General features: G+C 39.6%; 1 protein-coding gene across 2 annotated transcripts in view; it reads right to left on the reverse strand.

Moving 5' to 3' along the window:
* Positions 1-19836, reverse strand: part of CMSS1 (cms1 ribosomal small subunit homolog) — a 223640-nt gene that overhangs the window by 6568 nt on the left and 197236 nt on the right. For both annotated transcript variants that reach the window (XM_083854526.1, XM_083854527.1), the window contains exons 2-7: positions 13618-13718; positions 8904-8975; positions 5775-5904; positions 3047-3106; positions 2258-2360; positions 757-817 (exon numbers count right to left, since the gene is read on the reverse strand). In XM_083854526.1, coding sequence (XP_083710652.1) covers positions 757-817; positions 2258-2360; positions 3047-3106; positions 5775-5904; positions 8904-8975; positions 13618-13718 — 527 coding nt within the window. The remainder of the gene's footprint in view (positions 1-756; positions 818-2257; positions 2361-3046; positions 3107-5774; positions 5905-8903; positions 8976-13617; positions 13719-19836) is intronic.

Below are 19836 nucleotides of genomic sequence, written 5' to 3' on the forward strand. Positions count from 1 at the left end.
ATCTCATTGTAATTCTTTCTAGAGCACCATCAAGTAACAAATGATATTTGTCTTTCAAACTGTCAGATGATTATATCTGGAAGAAAGTTTAAGAAATATAACAAGCCAGCTGGGCATCACACTTCTATAGAAGTTCAATCTTTTTTAACTTTAAAAATCTGCTCTTGCACCAACTATTTTTGGAGGTGAGAACACCAAGATTTCTTCAGCATTTAAACAAATTCTCTGTAATACTGAAAAACTTGAATTAACTCTGAAATCCTTCAAGATGAAGATACTGGAAAAAAGGTGAAATAAAGCAAATTACACATGTGTGTTTGACAACATTTATATCAAATGCCAAGTGTCCACTCATTACTCCCAACACCCCCATAAATTGTGCTTTTTAACAGGTATGGATACTGGGGATCCAGGCATTCAATTTTCAGACTCCAAATGTGAGTGCTGGTACAGTTTGCTTCCACAGACCTGTGTGTGAGTCTTCTGGCATTTGAATGAACACCTGATGGGAATGTGGAACAGTGTGACTCAGCAGGTGCACCAACATCTACATTCTGCACAGGGTTGCACCAGAGCTACTGGAAATGGTGCTTAGTGAAATTCCTCACACTGCAGCAATGGGTTACCAAAGGAAGCACTACCTAAGGGAAGGAACTTCATATGAACACTGTATGAAAGGCACTACTGCCAAAGGATTTAAAAAGAAAATGGTATCACACTATTTAGCTGTTTACTTGCTCTATTAAAATTCCCTACCTTTATGTGCTTTGCAAACAACTTGAGGACTCTGCAATCTCCTTTAAAGGCTGTCATTGACCTAGCAATAAAAAAAAAAAAAAAATGAACAATGAAATACAAGAAGCAGGGCTGGGCTTAAGACCACACATGAGGAAAGAAAAACTAACTGGCATTTCTCAATATGTTTGGGACACACACAGTCCTCCAGTGAACCCTGGTTGTACTCTGCACACTCTGTACATTCTTGTTTGCTACTCATCAACAGAGATCAACAACTGGACAGACACAAAGGAAGGTATCAGCAGGGGGCAATATTGTTTAGATAGCTTTTCAGATAATATTTAATATTTATGGCCCATGCTTTCACAGCTGGCTTAGTTTGAAACTGGTTAATCACCAAATCCTAATTAAAAAATAGTTCAGTTACTGAGATAAAGGCATTAATGAATATGAGTCTGTGTACACAAAAGGAAGGATCTGTGTATGGACAAATCTACATTTTACAGTCTTCCTGCAGCATGGCTGCTGGGAAAACCTAGGCTGCCACTGTCTTTACTGCAGACATTGTCTAAATTCCAATTAACCAAATTAATCTGTTAGAAATCTTAACTTGTTTTTCTGACACTCCATTTTTGCACATAGCAACAACTCTAGGTTCTGTATTCATCAATCAGGAGACAACATATTAGTATTTATTGAATGTCATTTAAGACAGCTTGCTCTGCATGCTTCTTGCAGTGCACTAAACTTTTAATTTGCAAAGCTAAAGGTTTATCTACATCTAAACCACCTAAGTCTCAGGTGCTAGTTGCTGCCTGCATGACTGGCACTTATCTGCTATGCTCATATCTGTGTCATGGAATCAAACTTCCCAACTCTCCATCTCATTTTGTACTGACAGATAATCACAGGAAGTAAGGTCAAGACACAGAAGACAACCATGAAATTTGTGAGATATACATTAATTCATCAAAGTCATCAAAACTTCTGGTGTGAGAAGAGCGAGGATGAAGAAGGGGAAAAAAGAGGGACAGGGCACAGTGATAATTGTCATCTCTGCCCAGCAGTTCTGCCAGCCTGAGCCAGCTGAGAGCACTGACACTGACCTGGAGGCACTCAGGCCAGACACGCCTTGGCATCTGAGGCCCTGAAATGACATGTCCTTGCTGCCTTTGGTGCAAAGCCATGACTTCTAGTGGTGGATCATGATGCTTTATGGGCTAACTCAGTTCCCAAGTTTAACATGTTCCATGTTTCCCCTAATTTGGTTACACTTTACTTTTGGTTTTTAACAAAAGTAACATTTCCCAGGCAACTGAAGGAGTGAGCATTACTTCAGCCCAATAATGAACACCATGCTCCCAGAGTTTAAAGAAGGAAGGGATATTGCATCAGTTTGAGTCAGTGAATTTGCTGGCTAGCAGAGGACAGTGTCCCAGTTTTGCCTTTTTGCCTGCGGTTCCAAGACAAAACTCTTGAGTGACTGCCAACCCCAACACAGCATTTGCTATTGACATACTTGATGAGCTCCAAGGAGCGAAGGGCAGAGCTGCAGAGGACCAGCATCACCACAGATTTCTTCTCCTTGTGGGTTCTCCGGAGCTTCGCCCACTTTGGACAGACTGCAATGGAAAAGCCCTTGTACCCACACAGAGTGCTACATGCCACAATTTTAAATTACTAGAGTACATGATGAATGGTAGCCAGCAGCAAGAACACACATGCTGACTCCTTTGAGGACTTTGGCAACACTTTTGCATTTAGTCATGGCTGAGAAAATGGAAAATGGAATGCCGAAAATAAATAAAATACAGAAATATCACATAGCTGAACAAACTAGATAAGGAGTAATAATCAACAGTTTTTAAGGTGATAGCCCATTGTCTTCATTTGCCACATATAGCAATTTGTATCAGAGAAAATCAACTGCAAAGAAACATTTGCCAGACCAGAAGTTCTGTATAAATATACAAGAGAATAAAAATTCTCTTGGTTCATGTCAGCAGATAGCTGCAGGACTTTTATTGTAAGAATGCATACACCTACTCATGAAGCCACAATAAATTACTGATAAATAATCCCTAGCAATTAAAATAAAGCCCAGAATCTTTTTGATACCAAAACCAAAAGTGACGGAGTAAAAAAAAAAATCAGAAAAAAAAGTCCTGTCATAAAAAAAATTTAAAACTTTAAAGGGATTAATATTTCATAATAAACAATATTTGTACCTACATATAAAAATGCAATAATATTGTCTTAATATTTTTCATACAACTTTGATCCCACCCAGACCAACATTTAAACTCACTTTCCTTCAGGTACGAAGAAAAACTGTGGGTAAGATCATTGGCTGGCAAAAAACAGGAATCTGAAAACATAAAGGAAAAAATATTTTTGTTGATGTATTTTAACAGCAAAGGGAGAATATATGTTTGCAGCATAACCACTAGTTATATTGATGAACTTCTAACTTCTTAAATCCATCATCAATAAATCACCATTTCTGAAACAAAAATTAATGTAGAAGAAACTTTATATGGATTAAATCAATGAAGGTAACATCTCTGAATTGCAATTTCTTTTTTTTTCCCAGCCTGAAACCTTGAATACAGAGCTGCTGTACAAGTGTGATCATATGCTTTAAAGAAAGTTTTCACATGTCCTTGCCACAATGAATCAAAGCTTCAGCCAAAAGCCTTACACTCCTAGACTGTTCCTCTAATGTATCTATGATTAAATATGTTTGTACATCCTCCAAATAATTCATACCATGTGAATGTAAGAATCTATCAATAATTTACTTGTCAGTAAGTTTGTTCACCTTCTGGCCTTTCTTATTGTGGTAATCTACCTAATGATACTGACCCTAACAGTGTCTTTCTCTTCCTCCATTTCCTGCTGACTTCCTTTTCTCTGGTCACTATGTTAACTAGGAAGTCTCTTAACAGCACTCTGTGGCAGACATGCCATTTAACTTCATATAACGGCAATAAAGATCCTAGCAGGTTCTTTGGAAGGTCATTTCTCATGTCTGTGCAGAAAATCAAAGTTCTTAAAAAGGTGATTAAAATTCCATGGTCTGAAAACTTGCCACTGTTGTTAAGGGTTCTTTGCCTGATGGAACAATATGCTTCTGCAGAGCAATAACAATTCTGTCTTTGAAGACTTACATATTTGTCACTGTCTTGCATGAAGCACAGCCCCTCAGGGTGTCCATGGATGTTTGCTGATATATTTTCTAAACTAAGGAGGTTTCTTCAAAGACATTATTCATGTTCACATGGATGGTGCACTGTGTTAATGCTGATAGCATCAATCCAAGATGATTGGATCTCGGATCCAAGATCTTCATCAGAACAGACAGTGTGACAAACCTGGTTTGTAGTTAATGCCTGGCTAAAGTCCTGTCTTGCTAAAAACTTTTATTTTCCACTGATTCCTGTTAAATCCTGAGATGGACATTCAGTGGGACTTGAGCTTCCAAGGAAATGAATATGTTCAACTGAAGGATCAGCAGCTGATTTACTTTAAAAATCAAGTTTAAAAGATGCACTTGATGCTGGTGGAGCGGGCAGGGGCTGATTTTCTGAATACATGGTCTCATTAATGTCTCATTAACCTCACCATGTTCAAGAGGTCCTTTCTGAAGGACATAGCTTCAGTCACTGACTCCTCACCAACAGTCCAGCACCACTGCAGTATTTACAGCAGTTTTAAATAGAAGTTTCAGGAAGAGGGGAAGAAACACACAGCTCCAGACTGCAGCAAGAGACCATGCTGACTTTCTGACCAACCCTGACCTTCTGCATTCTGTCAGTGAACAGGAGCACACAACTCCAAAGTAGCTGCTTGTTATTTACTCAGTGCTTTGACGTGAATGACTTGACAGCTGTACAAGTTCATAAACTCCTTGGCACTCTCAGCCTTCAACTCCCAGCAAAAAAATTAAGGAAAAAGTATCTCCATCCAACACATATGGAAAATGGGTCACTTCAGTAGCCCAAAGGGCTCTTTTAATAAGAAAGAAACCAAAGCAATTTATTATTTCCTAAAAACCTCATATGCCAAAAAATACTTAACACAAGCTTTTCAAAGAAATCTATATGAGACTTCTCCAGGTTTTATTGATACAGTAACAAAGTTGAGACTGCCCCACAGAAATAAAGAAGGGTCCAACTAGAATCACAGGGATTAATTAGGAAGAGCATGTTCACCTGGATAGACAGGCTTATGCATTAAAAAGGAAAAAGCACTACTGAACTAGAAGGCTTCTACATTGGGTGTAGGTCACTGACAGTTCAAGAAGTCCCAAAGGTGAATGTAGTTTTGTTACCAGGCTGCTGCTCTTCATGAGCCCTACCAAGAAATAATGGGCAGTGTCTCTGTCTGCACAGGAGAGGCAGAGAAGTTCAGTGTTGCCATCATCTCCAGTGCAACCTCCAGCTGACAGCTCTGTCCTGCTTTTTGCCTTTTCTATCTGGCTTTTTACTGGAGGCAGGATATAGGGAATAAAGAGGGTCCTTATGGCTAAAACTTGGTCACTTCACACATGGACCAAAATTACCACCTCAATTCATGCCACTTCCTGAAAAAACACTGCATTCAAAATCTCATATCCAAATGAAAATGATGCCTCATTATTTCTTTGTCTGTTTCTGTCAGTCCCATCTGGATTGACTCAGATAATCCCAGAAACAAAACACATCTCTCACAGCATCTTGAGAGCTATTGTTAGGAATCATAAAATTTCTATCAGAAAAGTGAGCTCCAGAAATTAATACTTTACAATAAAAAGAGACATTTAAACAATGTTTCATTTCAATTACTCCAAAAAAATCTCACATTTATTCCAAAGAAACTAACATTTAAACTTAAATAACAAATTAATATACAATAAAAAAGAAATATAAGAAAATATTTTCATTGAAAAGTACAGCTGAAGACCTGCCTCAAATATCTTCTTTCTTCTGCAGAAAAATAAGTCAATAGTATCATGAAAGAAACATTATTTATCTATTAAATACAGGGTAAATTACCTGACAGCTGTAATTCCTCTAATTCAATCAAGGAACGGTTTTCACCAAAATGTTGAGTAAGCAGCTTTTGTAGATCTTCAGGGACACCAGGTTTTGGAGCAGATTTTTGCAGAACATCAGAAATCTTCTTCTATAAATTCCAAGTAAAATGGGTTATATGGTATTTCTATATAGCCCTTTGGCTAGCTAACAATACTGTAAATAAATGTTCTTCCATATCTTTATACAGTTTTATCATTTTAATTACAACTTATTTGGAAAAACACCTTACAATGGGACAAGATTCCCTTTGTCATTAGAGGGAATGCAGATTTCAGATGCAAACTGAGATACTTGGACAAGATGGTCTGTGAGCCTGAACATGAAAAGTTTTGTGCACTCACCTGAAATGCTGCTGTAACAGAAACATAACTGAAAGCTGTTTTTTGAGTTTTGCTATTGCTACACTTTAGTATCAGTTTGAAAATTCAGGCTTTTTTTCCCATTTTTTTTTATTATTCTTAAGGCACAGGAATCAAGTGATAATGTATGATGTGGTTATATTTTGATTTAAACAGGGTAACTATCTATCTGTATTTGGAAGGGAAGATGGTTAGCTAGTTCACAGAATACCATGCCAGGGTGATAAAAATATGTTAAAACAACAAAACCACAGGTCAAGCAGCAAGAATTCACAGCTACCTTGTTCTCCCACACTGTGTATTTTTTTTTTTTAAGACTAATTTTTAGATACTAAATATAAATTCATGATGATTGTGTTTTACACCTTAGGAATGTTACCAGGTAACAGGTCTGAATTCTCCTTAAAGTGAAAGGATTGCTGTGTTTTTTGCCATAATTAAATGGAACATGTGGGTAGTATAGCCCAAGGTTCCCATTGACCAATCTGCCAGCATTTAGGAGAAGCAAATTTTAAGTATTTAAGAAAACAGCAAATTTGCAAGGTTGGAGGCAGTCTGGAGAGAATGACAAGAATGTGATGCCTCTCTAGCTCTCACTGAGATGTGTTTAGTTTTAGAAAGGGCAGCTTAAGGTTTCTCAGCTGTGTAAGCTAAGCTGAACTCATCATCAAGGGGACACATGGTAGCATAAGTCTAGAAGTGAAAAGGAGCAGAAGGATTGGTTAGGATGGAGAAAAAGGATCTGTATTTTTGAGGCAAAGTGGGATTTCACAGAGATGAGGTGGGTCTGGAAGAATTCTGGGCAGCTTTGGAGGGATGGTGGGTACCTTCAGTTTGGTAGGCTAAGGTTCAGGACAGCAAAGATAAATGGAAATTTTGAAGAGGTATGGCAGGAATTTTAATGTCAGAGACAGACCTTCCATCCATTCTTTCCCTCGCTCCCTCCTGGCCCCCACTCCCTCCTCTCTTCCATTCCCCAGCACTCTGTCTCCCTCTTGCCCAATACAGCCCAGATACTCCAAATAACAGCAGTATGAGGGGCAGAATGCTGAACAGAGAAGAGCCATCTGGGGACTGCCAAAACAGCAAAGGCAAGGCAATGCCTCTCCCAGCCATTGCCACTATGGCATTGCCTGTTTCACCCTTGCTAAAAGCCACCTGTGGGTTTGCAAAACCCCAGCTGAACCTTTCAGAGTGGGGGCACGGAGAATAAGTGGTTTTGCTTTCCTCTCAGTTCAGCTTTGGCCTGGTGCAAAGCCCTCTGCAGACCCTGGAAGACTTTGCAGAGGACGTCTGGCTTTTCTGCAGGTTTCTGCAGTGCTTGAAACTGTAGTATTCCTTCCCAAGATTCCCCTTCACTTACCACTGTTGTATTTTTCTGCCATGGAACAAGTGTCTTCCCAAAGCATGTCCAGAGGCTGTGAGCAGCATAGCCAGCCTCTGTGTGAGGCCCAGAACCAAACCTCTGCACTGTTCTTCCCAACAACCCCAAATGCTTTTCCCCAGCCCTGCCCCACAAGCTGCCTCTGGAATGACCCACATTTGGGAACCTGTGATTTAGCAGACAACAAGACAGAACTAAGAGGCTCATTTTACTTGGCAATTCAGCGTAAGATGCTGTTCCACAGGACCATTACATCATTCATTGTGCCACTTGGTTCCTTCAGAAAAATTATTGCCCTCTGGAGGGCAGAAGCCAGATAGAAGAAATTCTTTAAGAGCAAGAGCAAGGACACCTGAGCAAACTCTCTTCCTTCAAGGAGAGCTGTGGGGAAAAGTTCCTCATGCAGGAAGTTTTACTATTTTTCTTCCAATTCATTCCAGATGCTTAAAAACAAAAGGTCTTTCCCCTCTATTCCTTCCTTTTGGAGACAGTACTTTGTTTGGAAGCCACAGATCAACCTAATAAATGTTTCCTAATGGGATTTTTTGACAGGCTGTGTATGTCAGCTTAGCCGTCTCACGGAAAGCAAAGGTGTAAGTAAGAAGCTGCTGTTTGCCTGAGAATGGGGTTTCTTGCTAGGTGGGTTTGCCAGTCTCTGCCATGGCATGCCTTCACTCTGGCTCCAGTGGAGTAAGTACTGTATTCACTCTGCAAAATCCTGCTCTTCCCGCTTCCCATTCCCTGGATGAATAAGAGGCCTAACATAACATAAAAAGGCCACCCCTCAGCCTTGTGAGGGAGCCAACTATTTACAGTCTGCCCCCCTACAGAAAGACAATTAACTTGCCTGGTGCCATATAATCTCCATTTAGACTGCAGGGTGTATTTGTTGTTGTGGGTGAGCATGGAGCATGGCCAGAGGGACAATACAGAGTATTTATTTATATACTCATGCTATGAGGAGAAGAGTGAACAAGGACAGTCCTTGGCTCAGAAGATATAACAGCAGCTGGAGCCTGACCACACTGTGGGAATAGGTCAGATTATGCAGCAACTGATGTTCCACCTTTCTTCCATACAGTCACTCTTTCCTGGTGGGCAAACTTGCAAGTGGGGTGTAGGCATACACAACCCTTGAGTGGAATACAGACATAATGCCACAGCTCAGGTTGGGAACAGGTATCTTAAGTAAGGTTAAAAATTAGGAATTTCTCTTCTTCTCCAAAAGAGGCTGCAATATTATGACCATATTACTTATCATCATGGGTTTGTCCCCATTCTGTATCTTGTAGTAGCACATAAACCCACTGCCCAAACCCCAAATACATACTATGACACTCCTACCTTCTTCCTCCTCTTTGCCTTTACAGTGCTCTCTTGCTTTTCTTCAGGCCGACTTAAAAAACACTCTGTAGGCTGCAAAACACATTAAAAAAAAAAGGAAAAAAAAAAAAAGTCACCAAAGGAAGGTAAAGGAGGTAAGAGGAGATACAAAAGCTATAATGCTGGGCTAGGAAAAAACAACTAAAACTGAACTTCCCCACCTGTAGAAGGAATCAAATCATTACAGTTAGATGCATATAAAGTAATTTTGGAATTGAGATTGATGTTGCAACCAAGAGAGAGAATAAAAGAAAATTGAAACATTTAGGGTGTAGTCATAATTCCATAAAATTATGAAAAGCAGGTTTTGATACTTGAAAAAGATCAGGAGGAAAATATAAACAAAATCTACTGCTCAATTTATATTCTTAATCTCTATTATTGTAAACAATAATTTTTCTAAACTTTGCCAGTAGCATTCTAAAATAACTGGGTCTAAGGTGAGCATCCAGATGGTAAAAAAGAACATGGAACTGGGAAAGATTAATTGGAAACAATCATGCTCTGGAGTTCCCTCTACACTTGTAATGCAAAATTTAGGAAAACATGTTTCAAATTTGTCCTACTCCATTCTTGCTTTGTCTCCTCATAGCAGGCAGGGTCAAATACACACAAGAAAAATACATGGTGCATTTCAGAATAATCCAACACGTGCTGCTATCATTAACCCTCTTTTGTGCCTGAGTGAACAGGCTGAATTGGTTCATTTGTACCAGAGTCCCTGTTCACATAATCCAGGGCTAGGGTTTGTCCTTAGCCACCTGAAATTGTCCAAAACAGAGGAAGTGAGGCACAAACTTCTCTTGTTTCTCTTTTCTTTTGCCTTCTTATGTCCTTCTACCTAATGGAAATGCACATTTATCTCCATAAACAGGCTTTGGAACTTAATAAGTGACTTGATGAAGAGTAATGAGTAAAGAGTAAAATAGGCTGAGCTGCAGGAAAAAAGCTCCACGCTACTGTGATGCATTTGGCTGGAAAATTCTGCTCTTGTGAGAAAACGTGGAGAAAACTCATCACATGCAGCATTAAAAAGCTCAAGAACAGCAAATCCAGCACTCCTCCCAGGGGAAAGCCTGAAAGAAAAGTATCAACAGGAAAGGGAGCCCAGCTGAAAGCCAGAGAAGCTGTTCCTTTGTTCCCTTGGGAAGGCAACTTCAGTCAGACCAAGAGGACCAAAGGAAAGCTAACAATTGTTCAGAGTATCTGGGCCTTTCTAAACCCTCCTTGCACTGCCCCACCTTAACAGGAGAACACTTCATGGCAACTGGTGCTAAATGACCCAACCCAGCACACTCCTGCCTTTCCAAGCCCACTCTCACAGCCTTACCAGAGGCATTTTTTGAGGTTTAATTGTTCATATTATGTCCACATTTCTCTTTTCCTCCCCACTCCCCTTGCTAAATTAGCTATTAAAACAGGTAACCACCATGCTCAACACAAAGAAAGGACCTCTTGCTTTCTGTGCTGTGATGCAGCCACAGTCACTGCCCTTGCAAAGGCAGTAGTATTGTATAGCAGTGGCTCTGAAACTGGCTGAGGATTAAAATGAAACTTAGGAATGATCAGAGAAGATTTGGCTGGGGACTTCCTACAGCTAGTGAAGCATTCTACAGCTACAGCTGGAATGTAATGCAGCCTGCACCAAAACCCATGAGAAGTTGTGACAGGGATTGTATCTTGCCTCAACAACAGAGATCTGTCCCTGTGATTTTCTCAGGTATAAACAGAGATTATCTTCACCAGAAATGAAGGGAATGACTGCAGGTGGAAACTCACTTAAATTAACAAAATTGTTCCAGAGTTAATGTAAGTTTGTTGGCTTTATTTTTGGTTTGTTGCTATTTTAAAACTCTCTGTCCTGACTCTGATTCAAGTGTTTTTAAAACACCACCATACATTTCTTCATTCCTATCCCTACCATTAGCATTCCCAGACATTGAGACTGAAACAGAGCTACCCTCTGCTCTACTCTTACACATCCCAGCTGTCCATAGATACTTAAAGGCCATCTGCCAGGTGTTTTAATCATAAATTTTATGTTCAACATCATATTTTATGCAGAGAACAAGCCTTTGGATTTTGCTTCAGTCAAGGGCTACCTAGAAGCAATCCACAAGTCAGAAAAGGGCCAACCTGAAACTCTGTCCTCCAGTAGAGTATGATGGTTCCCTATCCCAGTGGTGCTACCACTCTTCCAGCATACTGAAAAATATCACTAATTCACTTTGGGTCCATGTCTCCCTTTTTATACATCCTGACCTGCTTTACATAACTCTGCAAACACTCCCAACCGGTATGAGAAAAAAATCAAATGTGCCACACAGCTGAAAAAATCTCTCTGAAACACTGCTAAGCCTTCATTCAAATGTTTGAAAGTACCACCAAATGCCATGGCTTCTTTTTTGAAGGCAGTATGTAACCCTTTCTTTCAACAGCCACAGAAACACACAGCAGGCAACACAAGCACACAGCAGGCTTGTAGTCAAAGCCTTGCTTTCTTAGAGAAGACTCAAAATTGCCTCCTTTACCACTGCATATATATATATATATATTTAGGCATAGTATATTTTTAGCCCAGCAATAGCAAATCCACTTTATTCAAACATTAAAAATAGTGACATAAAAAGAGAAATTGCATGGTGGTGAATGGCTGTAAACTTACACGTCTTTGATGATCTGCAGTTTAAAATATTTCAGCATCTGATCCATCCTGAACTTCTGACCCTTATCCAAGCATTAGCTGCCTACCTACTCATGCAATACCTCTTTGCATGCCACCCTTAAGTAAAGGTCATTTGCATGCTTTTCTTATGCAAGACACAAAGCAGACAATCATTGTTTTTTGACACAGCTCCCTTGTGCTCTGTGTTTTTATGCTATTTTTACATGGAAATTCTTAAAATGCAGAAAACAGGAAATTTGTGCCAAGAATGGTGATTTATGAACTAAAATGTCATAAATTTCTTGTTTGTTAGTCATACACAGAACATAAAATATTTCCTGTATTATATTTCTAAGGTGCTTTTTTTCTTTACATGTTGCCAAAGTTACGGGAAATTCAAATGTAGAGTAAAAACAGTCTTGCATGTGTGTGAAATTTGCATTCCAGGTCAGCCACATACTCTGTCTTTTGGAGTTTGGGACAAAGTAAACACATCACTGCGTCACTCAGATTGGAGACAGATCATTCATTTCACTGTAAGGCCGAGGTCAGCCTGCAGACTGGGAACATGGGTGCTCGTAACTCTGTTTGGTTGTCTCGTGACAGGCTTTAAGGTGCCAAGTCCCCTGCAGAACAGCTTCCAGTCATAAGGCATAAGTAAAATGGGTTTTCTTATTTGCACCAGAACTACAAAACTACCAGCTTTCCATAAATAACTCTGATTTTGTGTATCTAAAAGATGGGCAATAACCCATCCATGACTTTGAGCTCCCATAAAACGTTTCCCTCTTGCAGTTTCACATCTAAACATCAAATTACTTGATTTCAACATGCAGGCTGATATTCTTTATATGACAGAAAGAACAGTGGCAGGTGTTCTGCTACAGCTGAGCAGTCCCAGGCTACCTTGGCAAGTAACTTGTGTTGGCTATCCTTTCTAATGTTCTCATAAAAAGGGTCAAGCAACCCTTCCAAACAAAGTGCCTTAACCTACTTCTAAATGCCTAAGTGAAAATGGTGATAAAAAGTGGCTCCATAAGAATTCTCACTCCTCAGCATCTGACCCCTTGGCAGAGCATGTACAAAGGCAATACAGCTTTCTCCTGTATTGTTTGGTTCTCTTTCCTAATCAAAACATTGATCTCATCCAGATATTTGGATCACTTCACCTTTGGTCTCTTTGGAAAGACATCCAAAAGCATAGTAATTGCTACCATGTTGTTTACACTTCTCTATTACAAAAAAAGAACATCACTGCAAATGGCTTTCACTTGGGCAATTGCCTAGGCATTACAGAGTGAATTTACTATTGACCTGGGGGTCAAAATTAATATCCATAACCTCAAGGAGAGATAGCTTCCAATGTAATTTTAGCTCTCTGACAGCCACTCAGTCGATTCCCCCTGGGTGGTATGAGGAAGGCAGAACAAATTTACCTTCAAACAAGAAACTTTTTTAAATCAGCTGACCTCTAGATGACTTTTTCCCTCAAACTGGGGTGATGCTGCCTGTTCCTTAGCATACTCCATGTAATGCCGAACAACACAGTTCCTCTTGGCATTAAAAGAAGGTTTTAGCAGTGCAAGGGTAAGAAAACATCAACTCATGAAGACCTAAATTCTTTTTCACTTGGACCTTGAACTGGGGACATGCTCGGGTAGAGAATCTGTACAACAAGTAAATATGGCTTTCCAGACTTTGTGGGCAGGGAAAGGGAAAAAAAAATGCAGGGGAGGATACTCAGTAGCACCATGCAGGCTTGTATCATTGGACGGTCACCTTGTAGGACAGGTCTGGCAATCTCAACTCACACAAAACCAGTGTGAAGTTATTGCTGAAATGTACTACAATGTGATCACTTCCAAATAAGGCAACATAATTAAAAAAAAAAAAGGATACATGAACAGATCAGAGAGAGTGAAGAAAACTGCCCCTTTACTGAATAAAAAGGACATTACGTTTCCCTATGTATTGTCATTGTTGTGTTAAACAATTGCTTAATTAACAAACCTGTTTTCTTTTCTTTTTCACAGCAGGTTTGGAATCTGAATCTTGACATGTTGCTGTCCTATTTTCACTTGCTTTTTCAATAGCTTCATCATCGGAAGGATCTAATCAGAAAAAAGAAAAGATCTTGTTACTGTTTTTCAAATCCACCTATCCATCTTTGCATTCAAAACCAGGGATAAAATCTCTAGCTGAAAGGTTGTCACAATAACACACTCTCATGATTGGCAATAAATACAGCTGTAACAAATACATTCTTGCTAAGTTTGCTGATACTTCTTTCAAAATAAAGTTATTTCCTCCTACTAAAACAAGTCTTGCAGATGAAGGAAAAAAAAAGTCCAAGCCAACACATACAAAAATGCACAAAATCCCCATTTCAAGCTCCTAATTGCCTTACTGACACACATTTAACAGGAAAAATTACAGGACAGGTATAATGTCCTACTGTGTAAAGAATAGGCACACTTTTCCTGCAAGTACATTTTAATTGTGTCTCTTACTTCAGCAATAATTAGACAAAGGCACACTCCCAAAGTTTGAGCAGAATGTCCACAGGACTACAACACACTTATGCTTTAAAAGACAACTATTTAAATTCAGGTGTCTCTACCCATTCTCTTCTTCAGCTCTTTTATCTACAGAGAGACTTTGGGGAAAAAATAAATCCACAGCAACAGCTCCCTCCAACAGTGTTACAATAGTGCTTTAGATGTATTCAGACAGACATTTCTACTGGGGTCTGATTTATTTCCCTGATTATTGCCAGAAGTGTTATCATCCATCAAACTGAATTAATTCAACTTCTGTAATTGGAATATTTCTGCCCAACAGGTATTCAGTCTTTATTGCTATCTCCTGTATCCCAAAGCTGTAAATTCACAGCTTCAAGATTAGGTTATTTATTTTGAAAAGAGAGGAATAGGATTTCTTAAGCATCACCCCAAGTATGGATGATATAACTATATCTATGCAATCACTAGTTGAGAGCAGAGCAAACTGATGGCCAGAGAACACGAGAGAGAGAAAATCAGTTATAGCTGGTATTTACAGATTCCATGTTGAAATGGGTATCTAATAAAAAAGAGTAAGTGAAAGGATATGTGAAAAATATGCAAAAGAATTTAAGTGAAGGGTCAGTAAAGGGATGAAAGAGGGGGGAGGAAGAATCTCTATTAATCCACAAATGCAGCATTATATATTATATGGCCGTAAGGCAGTGGCTTTAAAAATTCTAATGTGACAGAATGGGTAACAAAATGGGTACGTATTTATTCCTGGAAAGATACCATTTCATATAGTATCAATCTTCACTCCTTTCTCCCACCTTGAAAAGGCTGTGAAACAGTCAGCACCCTAAAGTTGGGTTCTGACAGCTGTTCGGAGTTCAAGAAAGTTTAGTAAGTTGAAAGACAGTAAAGAAAATCAGCAAATATTTTAGTAGGTTGGATGCCATTTGTCATAAAATCTCACTTGATATAGAGTAGATTCCTGGCAAACCACAAGAGCTTTAGAAAGAGAGCAGCAACTGAGGAGAGAATTTGTTTTCTGTTCAGTACAACTAAGATACTCCCAAGTGAAGAGGGTAGATAAATATGTTAATGAACTTAATTAAGACCAAAATAGATGCCATGGAAGAAATGACAGCACTTGTTTGCATCTCAAGATAGGATGAAGACATTCTGAAATCTTAAAATAGGAATTCACCAAGAAAAACCCTCATTTTTCTTGTGCAGCAAGTGAACATGACAGCTCTGCTGACCTATCCTGTTTCATTCTCCTTGCAGGCACAGCCTCAAATCAGAGCTGAACAAACTGTGGCCACACGAGTGCCAGAGCCCATGTAGAAGTTATGTGCTTAGTCCAACCTGCCCAACACATGGCAGCAGGTGAACAGGGCAACAAAATGTGTGGGACAAAGCTTTTCCTTACAGTACAGAGCAAATATCTTTCTGTTGAGGATATCCAAGTGCTCCTGTACCATATGGCTGTCCCTGCACAGCAGCAGATCTTCCCTGCCTTTTCCTCTCCAAGGTCACTGAGCATTTATGTGCTCCAGCCACCTTGGAATCTCAGATACACCACTTTGTTGGAAGAGACTGAAAAATCACATAACTCAGCATACTCCAGAAAGTTTAAAAGGTGTCTTGGTAATTTAGTGCTACCCCGGCCATCACCATGGGCTTGTTTCCCTGTGGATCACCCTTCCTCTAGCAAATTTATTGTGCTCTATTTTGGTAGAGCAGCTTCTGTATTTAAGGACCCATCATTGACTGCTGTCTCATTTGCCCTGACTCCAGAGATACTGAAAGAGCAACCAGCTTTAACACACATCAGCTTCACACTCCTGGGGTCTTGGACACACTGCATTGAAGCAGGCTGTGGAGAGATGATATAAATGAAGTACATCAAAGAAATCAGATTTGCCTCTTCATCCCTCTTGCTCACTGCGCTTGAGCCCCAAACACCCACTCCAAAATGAGTTTGTGCATGTTTCACTGAACTGAACTGCTGTGTGAGCTCTTTCCAATGGTTCACATTGAGAATAAATGAGAATTGCATCAAATAGATTCAGGGGAAGCTGCCTGTGATCTGCAAGCATTCCTTCTGAAATCCCACTTGGCGTGCTCTGAAAGGCAAACAGGAGTCGTGTAAGTCTTAAATAACCTCTACTCTTTCTCACAACTGAAAGACATGCTGCTAGCAATAGCAATCTAAAACTAGACAAATGGTTTCCATGATCTGAAATAGCCTGACAATGTACCACCTGTTCACTGCTCATTTGAGTTTTGGACAGCACTTCATGGTGCAATGTCCTCTGCTCTCAGCAAGAAGTGAGAGAAGAGGGCACAGACTCAGACTCAACAAACATCAGTTCAAATGTGAGCATCTTTCTGCAGTACCTGAGTTTCTTTATTTCATACAACTGGAGAACTTTCTACCTATTCCAGAAACAATCACCTGTGTCCCAGTCAGGACAGCAGCTCGTCTCAAGCTGTAATTATTTGTGACACCATGTCAGCTCCTGTGATGACAGGAGCATTTTGTTGCAGGCATAAAAGTACCACAGGCCAGACTCTGCCAACCATGCTCACATTAAACTGTGTACCTTTCTCTGCAAACAGTTACCTTGATGTCAGCAGGGTTATTCACAAAATAAATCATAACATGATGCAAATCAATGCAGAAGCTCAGAGATCACATACATGTCTGTAACAAACCAGTGCTGTTTGCTCTGCTTTGAGGTGTTGAGCTTCCCAGGAGACCTCTCTCTGCCAGAACAGGAGAATTCACAAATCCATCCTTAATAATAAGCTGGTGAAAATGCAGAACCTAATTGATTAATACAAAGTTGACTTTCATCTGGCTTGAGGTGCAAAGGAGTGGGCAGGCAGGTGCTGACAGGACGCAGGGCTTGGAGGGTGATGCTGTTGAGCACAGCAGTTCTCTGCCTCTGCCTCCCCAAAAATTACGACATTTACACAACCACAGGGTCGACCAAGGCATCAGAACAGTCACAAAATGCTCTCAATATAGAAAAATAAATAAAATTAAAATAAACTCTCCACATGTTTTGCTTTGGTATTACATCAGCAGCACAGCACATACAAACAGGCTTCCCAGTCACGAAGTATTTATGTTTGATCTTATTTTGAACCATGTAAAAATGGAAAAAGCCATTTCTGTTTCTTACATGCACACACAGAGAATTTTTCATTTATATCAATCACTGTTTAAAATCATCCAGTGCACTGGTTTCTAACTTCTTTCAAATTTAAAATTAGCATATGCATGTAGTCTAAGTACATCAATATGTGTACTAATTATATGCATGTAAATACATGTATTAATACATACACATCCACACGTTTACACACATTCATATAAAAATGTACAGACATATTTAGATAATTTAACAGGTTCCCTTTAATACCACCTTTATTAACTAATAAATTCACAAAACATTCATATTTTTTCATTATTTACTATGGTATTTTTAAAGGCAAACAAGACCTTAATGATATAGGATGTAATGACATGTGTTTTGATGTGAATGTAAAAATATAGTAAAAAATACATACAAAATAGCTAGTTCATACAAATTTGCATTTACTAGGCTGATTCACCATTACTGAGACTTCTGACCTTCACATGCCACTTTTCCCCTCTGAAATTATTAACATAGGAGTTATAGTGACAACGACATAAATAATTAATTCCTGTAAGAAGCAAGGCTGACTGAAAAAGTGAAACTCTTCCAGGCAGGACATGTCCAAATTCCCCAAAAGAAATAAAGAGTTACGACTGAAAATAATCTTGAAATTCTTTGGGAAATGCTGCTTGTGGTTCAAGCCAGTCTATAACTGAAATAAAGATAAAGGCAGCTCACAGAAATTATGCCAGCCATGGGAAGCTTGTGACAAGACAGGAATATGAAGAAAACAAAAGGAGCTTATTGAGAAAGGAAGGAGGGAAGGTTCTTAGAACTCTTCATAACGTAGGAACAACTAACATGTAATTAAAAAGAAAACTTGGAACAGAAATATGTTGTTTTGCATACATACCCAAAGCTAAGAGAGAGAATAATTTCTACTAGGTGGATTTTTGTTTTGGTTTGGTTTTTTTTGTTGTTGTTCTGGAGCTAAGTGAGATCTGGCATCTATTGGGTGTCCAAAAAGCTCCCAGTGACAGAGGCCAGTACAGGACAAGTTCAATTCTTACCACTAAATTAATCTCTGTGACAAAATTTGGAGGGAACCTGTTTTACATGCACACAAGGGAGAATCCCTCAACTTTTATTTGATGTATCTCCCTGCAATCAGACACACTCTGGGTCAGAAATCCCTGTTATTTTCTCTTATGCTTTATCAGGGCTATGTATCAGTACTAAACTAGAATTACATGAAAACAAAGTTTGTACAAAATTTATTATGCCCCCCCCTAGCCCTTTACCCCTTTACAATTTCTATCCTTCTCTGCTTGTTCTAAAATGGCTTCATACCTGAAACCAGATTTTAAATAAAGCCTATATTTCCTAATTTTTAACAAAAAGTTCAGTACACTGTGGAAATAGGTTTTGTATTTGTTGTGCTCTCTTTCTAGTTTCAGATGTGTTACAGGAAATTATGTGCTTGCCATTATTCTGTAGGTGGGCCTAGTTCAGTTTGGGGGTGTTACAATGAATTAATTTCAGGCTGCTTTGTAAGTGGTTATTTTTATTTACTGGTTGATTAAATTGTACTGATCTGTGTTCATTCATCTGGGGCAAACTATTTCTCAGGGCTCCCACCTCTAAATTCAGTAGATTGAAACATTTTGATGCCAATTAAAATGTCAAGTGTGTTGGACACATCTTGAGACTTTTCTTAATTGCCATTTCTCTTTGGGAGGAAGGGAGAAGAGGGGAAGAGATGAGGTCAGAGAAAAACAAAATTCTGAGACTTCCTTATTATTCTGTTTTGCTATTAAAAACTGGCCTCAATCTTCAGTGAACCAGATTAAGTAATCTCAAGGTCAATGAACCACTTGGAACTTCTCTCTCTGCATCTCTCCTGCATGTCCCATCAGGTACACACAGTGCAAGGTCAATCAAATTTCTGTAAAACCTAACAGCTGTCAGCAAAATTGGCTCCCAAGTCCCTGCTCATCCTTGCTCAGCTGAGAGGGCTCCTGTTGCCAGCAGAGTTGTGCTGACCACAGTGGCTGGGCTAAAAGTGGCAATGACAGCATTTTACGCCACACCCCCAAGGTACCTTGAGGCAGCAGAGAACATGGGCTCAGGTGGGTCCTGCCATGCTGCCCACCAGTACCCAAACAACAGATGGGCTCTTTTAAATGCAACAGGCCTGGCTGGTGGGCTGGCTAACTAAGAAAAATGGATTAACATCCTTCCCTGACAAAAGGGAAAGGTTCTGCATAGCAGTGGGAGAAGGAGGCAGAGAATTCGGCATTTCACAGCAGTCCAAACCATCTCCTGGACAAATTCCAAATTACTCAGCTATGTGTCACCAGCACAGCTGACTCCAAAAGGAGGATCTCTTTCATGTCTACCAGGTCAATCCTCCCTAAATTCCCTCTCTGTAGGCAGTGGACAGCTTTGAGTTTTCCTGTTGAGAAGCCTAATAATAGCTCAGATCCCCTGGAGCCCACAGTGTAAAGCCAACTGGCCAAGCAATAGCTCTGAAGCTCTATTGGAGACTTTCGGACCACAGAATGGCTAAG

The sequence above is a fragment of the Zosterops lateralis genome, assembly GCF_965231275.1.
Source record: "Zosterops lateralis genome assembly, chromosome: 2".
Classification (NCBI taxonomy): Eukaryota; Metazoa; Chordata; class Aves; order Passeriformes; family Zosteropidae; genus Zosterops; species Zosterops lateralis.